The sequence below is a fragment of the Chanos chanos genome, chromosome 8 (genome assembly GCF_902362185.1).
Source record: "Chanos chanos chromosome 8, fChaCha1.1, whole genome shotgun sequence".
Classification (NCBI taxonomy): Eukaryota; Metazoa; Chordata; class Actinopteri; order Gonorynchiformes; family Chanidae; genus Chanos; species Chanos chanos.
The window spans coordinates 7159685-7166451 of NC_044502.1; the positions used below are offsets into that span (position 1 = coordinate 7159685).

At 41.4% G+C, this 6767-nt stretch overlaps 1 protein-coding gene across 6 annotated transcripts in view; it reads left to right on the plus strand.

The window, feature by feature from the left end:
- Positions 1-6767, plus strand: part of pcdh9 (protocadherin 9) — a 195199-nt gene that overhangs the window by 47143 nt on the left and 141289 nt on the right. The window contains exon 2 of one of the 6 annotated variants that reach the window (XM_030782454.1): positions 6084-6097. The exons of the other annotated variants lie outside the window; for them this stretch is intronic. Within the exon in view, the coding sequence (XP_030638314.1) occupies positions 6084-6097 (14 nt within the window). The remainder of the gene's footprint in view (positions 1-6083; positions 6098-6767) is intronic. 6 annotated transcript variants of the gene reach the window in all.

Below are 6767 nucleotides of genomic sequence, written 5' to 3' on the forward strand. Positions count from 1 at the left end.
ATGTGACTGTCAATGCCGATGATCTTATATCAATAGCAAACTTAATTATGAGTTCAGTCTCGCTGCTGTATTTTTAACACCAGGGTTTGGTGTCACTTTTTTTTTCCTTTTTTTTTTTTATAAGCGACACCCAAGAAGACATTGATTGAAGATTACAGAGGACTTGTAATACCCAGGGAGCTCAAAGCACATACCTTTTTGGCCCAAATACAGACCTGCCTGCCGATATTACTTACCCCCGGTAGTCTCCCGCTCGCCTGCTGATTTGGCCTATTTACAATGGCCGGCAGAATACAGGTTTAGAAAGGCAGTTCTTTTAAGAATAGCTCATCTTCTGATCCCTTGCTCTCTTTCTCTCTCTCACAAGCACACATTTGCGCACATGCGCACACACACTCACACACACACACACACACACATACATACATATGTAATACATCCTGGGACCTCAAGATCAAACCAACCTGTTTCCTAGACACCATTATCCTAATTGCAAATTGTTTTTATGGCTATGTTTCCACTTCTGTTAAATAACCACCCTTCTCTCTCTCTCTCTCTCTCTCTCCCTCTCTCTCTCTTCAGTACCTCAGGGCAGGGTTGGTTTGCTTGTTATCTTGTAGGTAAGTGGAGTAATGAAGGAGAAAGGGAAGCCAGAGTCGTTTGTTATTTTGGCATTCTCATAACCACGCTCGGCTCAGAGCACGGGTTCGTTTTAATTCAGATTGATTTGAGGCGTATGTGAACTGGATTGGATGGCTTGACCCCTTTCATTATACTAAGAGGGAGCTTAAGAAAAGAGATGAATTTCTAAAAAAAAAAAAAAAAAAAAAGAAAGAAAGAAAAAAAAAATATCCCGGTTGTGTTTTAACACGAGCCATCTTGCGCGTTCATCCGTCGGTTATCGGCGTTTCCGTGGTTTAATCCCATCTGCCCATATGGGAGATATGACAGTCAAAGAGTGCATATTAATGCTTTATTAATATCATGAACTCAGCAGATGTCTCTAAGTAAACAGCCTTGTGGAATATCACAGAGTCAATCTAAGAGGATTGGTTCCTGCATGGAAACACATGGCGAAGTGGAAAACAGTTTTTTTTTCTTTACTGGAAACACTTTACATTAAATCCCCCGAACAGAAGTTTCAAACCGTAATGACGAGAGTTCTGAGGACTTTCATCGTTAGCCTCCGCGGCTTCTGATGATGCCGGAACGGCACACATCGCCCTTTTCTCTGGCGTCAGAAATTTTGTGTTAGCTTTCAGGCTAACGTGTCGTTTCTTCCTGCTGAGTTCTAAGGGTATTGTTCGATATTCGTATTCTTAAGCGCGTGGTCCTAAATTCATGCTGTTTTATTACAGTGTTTAGTCAACCATAGAAAAAAAAAAAACTGTGACATGTTCAGGCAATGCATACCTGACTCTTAACCTTTGTGAAAGTGTGAAGTGTTTTTTTTTTTTTTGTTTTTCCTTTTTTTTTTGGTAGAAAATAAAATGGAACTTGTCGGTATTTGCCCTCCCCATGGGTAAGGTCTGGTAGCTTGACTAATTGGGACGGAGACTGATAATTGGAGCAGGGCACGCTAGCGTTTCGAGGTGTTTTGAGCATACAAGGGATTTGGAGGTGGGGGCGTTGGGGACACACACACACACACACACACACACACACACACACACACACTGAACTCACTATGCACCTGAGTTTCCATTTCATCCTGCTTAGGCTATTACAGTTTTGTGTAGTATCAACTAACATGAGTTCAGCCAGACGCACAATTACAGTAAACAAGATTAACTTTCAATATTTACTGTAAAATGAGGTGTTGAAGAGCTCTGAGAGCTTACAAACAGTACATATCTGGAGTGTCCACGTTTCTCTTGGCTCCCCCACGCTGCATTTGCCAGACACACAGTTACATTTTTTTTTCCTTTAATCTAATATTAGAGAATGTTTGGAGGTTATGCATAAAAAAAAAAAAATAAATAAAAAAAAAAAGAGGGAAAACGAGAAGTGTCGCATGGTATATTTTCATGAAAATTCACGTATGAATGGAGTTGCTGTGTAACAGGGCTGAGGATACTGTGTACTGTTTAAATCACTGCGCCACCTCAGGATATGTGTGCCTCTTGAGGCCTACCTCATATTAAAAAACACATTTGCTTTAAACAGAGGAAAACATGGAATGAAGATGCTGTTTCACACTCGCAGCTAAGCAGATTTAATGCACACTCTAATGAAATCTTGCGAGATTAAACATAGTATAAAATGCTTCGAGTTTATGTCCTGCGTTGAGTGCATCCTTCATTGAGCGGGATGCGGAAGTTTAAAAGAATATTAAGATACAACGAGGTCCAATTCAAAGGAAACGGAGGTTACCAGATTAAAAACAGCAAAAAAAAAGAAGAAAAAAAAATAACATCTCTAGCCCGTGTTTTTTCTGAAGACTTCTGGCTATCTCAGGTCACCGCGCCCACGGTGACGTAGCTCCCCCCCCCCCCCCCCCCCCCCCCCCCCCGCCCCTGCTACGATGACAAGTCAGTTTTACAAATCAGAGCTTAAGGGATTTTAAAGATCCACAGTGTAGAGGTCACACCTGAAATGATGAATGGATGACAGAGAGATGAATTACATTCTGTGCATGTCAGTTATATTTTCAGCTCTCTCCATGTAAGAAAAAAAAAAAAAAAAGCCACACATAATAAAACCCATCCATCCCTCCTGTCTTTCCCTCCAGCCATGTTCTTTTTTTCTTCTTCATCCCTCTCTTGTTGAGACAGAAGAAAGAAAAAAAAACCAGTAGCATATGTAAAACAGGCAATGGTGATTGTGTTTATGTCTGTTTGTGTGACTGTCAAAAAACCCAAAACCAAAAACAAAAAACCCAAAACCAATTCACACGAATAACACCATCTGTTGGAGTGGAATTTAGCAAGGCTAAATGTGTCTGTAGAACTGGGGGTAAACACAGAATGACAAATTCCAGTAGGAGGGCACAGTTTGCTCTTGTGTGTTTTCACAGGCCTTGACGATGCCCGGTTGGAACGCCCACATGCAAATCTCCAAGCCTTATCAGCCAATGGAGAGCTGGGAAATGATAAGAGGCGGAATAGCATTCTGAAGATTTTTTTTTTTTTTTTTTGTTAGCAAGTCTAATTAAACGATGAATAGCCCTGTGAGTGAATCCTCTGGCTTTTATATATATATATATACATACAGTCAGGTTATATATATACATACAGTTGTGTGTGTGTGAGTGTGTATGTGTGAGTGCTATTTGTGTTTAATGAAAGACTAAAATAGGATAATTGGCGCTTGGGCAGCTGTCATTATTGTTCATTAAAAGCGTTGCGGTCAGTGGCATGGTGCTCTCTAATGTCTCTTGCTGGTTGATTAGCTGGAATCCTTCCGTCGTTCACCTAAAGCTGCTGAGCCGTGCTCGTAGAGCTGCCTAAGCTGGCAATTCCTCCATCAGCTCCAGCAGATAGCCATGACTATATTAAAATCTAAGGCATTTGGATTAGCCAAGGTACAACGAGGTTACATAAACAAATAAAGGAGTTCAAGATGGACATAGGGAGAGTGAGAGAGAGAGAGTGGGAGGGAGAGAGAGAGAGAGAGAGAGAGAGAGAAAAGAAGACTAAGAGAGGGTAAAACGAATGAAGAAGGAAGTCCATGCGGGACCGAGATGGGATGAAAATAGGGAAAAATAAGCGAGCGAAAGAGAGAGAGAGTACAAGAGAAATGTGAGTGAGCGGAGAGACAGAGAGAGAGAGAGAGAGAGAGAGAAGGAAGGAGAAGAGTCTCTTGTGGTCAGTCTCTGTAGAGCTTGTGTGCTTTGAAGGTCTCATTAGTTAGTTGTATCCACATATTGACACTAAAGAGAGTACCTGAGGGGGGCCGCTGCAAAAAAAAAAAAAAAAAAAAAGAAAAAGAGAAAGAAAAAAAAAAAAAGAAGCTTGTTCTGGACCTGGCCGCACGAGAGCGCAAGGATGAAATAAGACTTTGAAGTTGATTTTCCATTTGAACGAATAACCATCAGGGATTTGATTTATTCCCAATTTTTCTCTTCTTTCTTTCTTTCTTTCTGAGCCTTGAGGACTTTAAAAAAAAAAAAGAGAAAAGAAAAAAAGAAAAGAAGGAAAAAAAAAAGAAAAAAAAAAGAGGTCCTTAGTTTGGCTTTGTTCCTTTGGTCCTCAAGGCTATGTGCATGTGTGTGGGCGGAGAAGGCTTTCTTACTTGCTTGTTTTTATTTATTTTAATATCTCTTCTCTGGCCAACACAATGAGAACGGTGTACGTTCCATCAACGCACGTTTGGATGGATTAATGGAACCACAAGAGACAGGCCTAGCTGACTTACAGAGAGACAGTGAAACAGAGAGAGAGAGAGAGAGAGAGAGAGAGAGAGAGAGAGGGAGTTATGGTAAAATTGAGTGATTAATACTCATTATCACAATTACAAATCACTGTGTTTACTCAATAGCCATCAGCAGATGTTGTGACCCGCGCGGCAAAGGGTTAAATCCGTTTTTACAAGAGAGACTCGATTGGACGAGTCTTCAGAGATCACTGTGACGAAACCCTGCTGTGTGAATGGCTAAACCAGTTACCCCCTCATGCCTTTCTCAATACTAAACGTACAAGTTTGCCCAGAGAACGTTTCACAGAATTATTCATCTAATTTTTTTTAAAAACGTGTTAAAAGTTTATTTTAGAGATTTCACACCTCCTCTCTACTCTCATCGTGTTGAAGCTCTTTTTTTTTTTAACATAAACTAAAACTCAGAAATACGAGCACAACACAGGCCTGTCATTTTCACTAGTTACACATTCTCTTCTCCACTCTGTTCAAACCAGTCAAAGGAAATGATGTGGAGAAAGAGAGAGAGAGAGAGAGAGGGAGAGAGAGAGAAAGAGAGAGAAAGAGGGAGAGAGAGAGAGGGAGAGAGAGAGAGAGAGCGAAGGAGAGAGAAAGAGAGAGAGAGTCTCTCAGCCGCACATACTGAATATTCAGGCTTTATAAACACCCACTTACTTTCAGGCTTATTTTTAAATTCTTTTCATGATTATCATTACAGCTCCTAGCTCTGTTTTCTTCTGTGTGTGTATATAGTTTAATCATAGTGTTTTCATGCAACATCTGACGCTACAAGAGTTGGAATTAAGGAGCCCAGGGCCAGCCTGTTTGGAAACAGGGTGTGCGTGTGTGTATAGGAGTGTGTGTGTGTGTGTGTGTGTATGCGTGTGTGTGTGACAGAGAGAAAGAGCGAAAGAGATTAACACCATAAGCATCAGAACTGAAGAGAAAATAAAACCTCAACTCCAATCTGACTTTTCCCTCTCGTTTTGTAGTGCAAGTGGAAAAGCTAGTTTTCGGTTGGTCGCAGTTAAGAGAGGAGACACGGATCTGTTATTTGACTGTGTTAATCAGAGATACTGTGAGGGCCTTCTGGAAAGTTCTTGACGCGCGCTGCATGTTTTGATTTGCTGCCTTCTGTTTAATGTATTACCGGCGTCGGAATCTTCACGCTTTCGCTCTTTACACAAACATCATGTGATAACCTCTGGCCGGACTCAGTTGCGTTTCAATTTGCTTCACTGTAACATTCAAAGATTATTCGCAATTTTAGGGTTTACGTGAATACTCAAAAAAAGAAAAAAGAAAGAAAAAAAAACAGTGGATAATTTGAGAAGACGGTATTTGGATATTTACTAAAATTGGTAGTAGAAAGAGAAACGCTTCACAGTTTCTTTCATATCTAGGGCTTCTGGTTTTATGGCAAATGATTTCCATGACAATAGGCTTAGTGCACGCTAAGGCATTGTTTTGGTTTACTCCATATAATGATGGCAGGTTATTGTTGAAATATGCAAATAAGGATTTTTTTTTTTCCTACAGGAATACCCCTCTTTGAAGTAATCTCGGCAAGTGTGTTTCGCCTCTGAAAGAAATCTCGTAGGGAAACAGATACTTTTTTTGAACAGACTATTTTTTGTCTTGGCACGACTAGCCAGCACAGCTAACCTTGAGTCTTCCACACTGCTAAGTCTGACCCGATTGTCCAGCCTGATTAGATAGGAGCTTAGTGCAACACACATATGTGTATGATTTCAAACAATCATGATCTCTTTCTCTCTCTCTCTCTCACACACACACAGACACTCAATCTCTCTCTTTCTCTCTCTCTCTCTCTCTCTCTCTCTCTGAACCACCCAGACGGCCAGGAAACACAATAACAGCCCAAAAATAGTGAAGAAGAAGTAATACAATACAAGCAGATTCGAACTGGCTTTGGGAGGGGGGGGGGGGGGGGGGGGGGGTGGCTGCGGATGCGTGTGGGGAACAAAACAGATGAAAGAGGATGTTTAATCCAGCCCATGTGCTTAAAGCCTAAACCTTCAATCAGAGACAGGTTTTTGGTCTCTTTTTCAGTGTTGGGGGTGTGGGGGGGGGGCGGGGGCCGCATCAGGTATTTAAATCTGAACAGTGGGCCGCTGTCTGAGTAATCATGTCCGATTAATGGCCTTCTCTCTGCCTGTAATTGAAAATGTCCTCATCTCTTCTCCCATGAGAAAATACACAGCCATCAGAGAAATGTCTACCAATGTACACAACAAGCACCCAACACCCCCCCCCCCCCAACACACACACACACACACACACACACACACTTCCCCCCAAAACACATACACACTCACAAACAAATACACACACAGCTTGATTAAGAGTGAAATAGGGACTTCTGCCAGGGGTGCTGGATCATTAGTTAA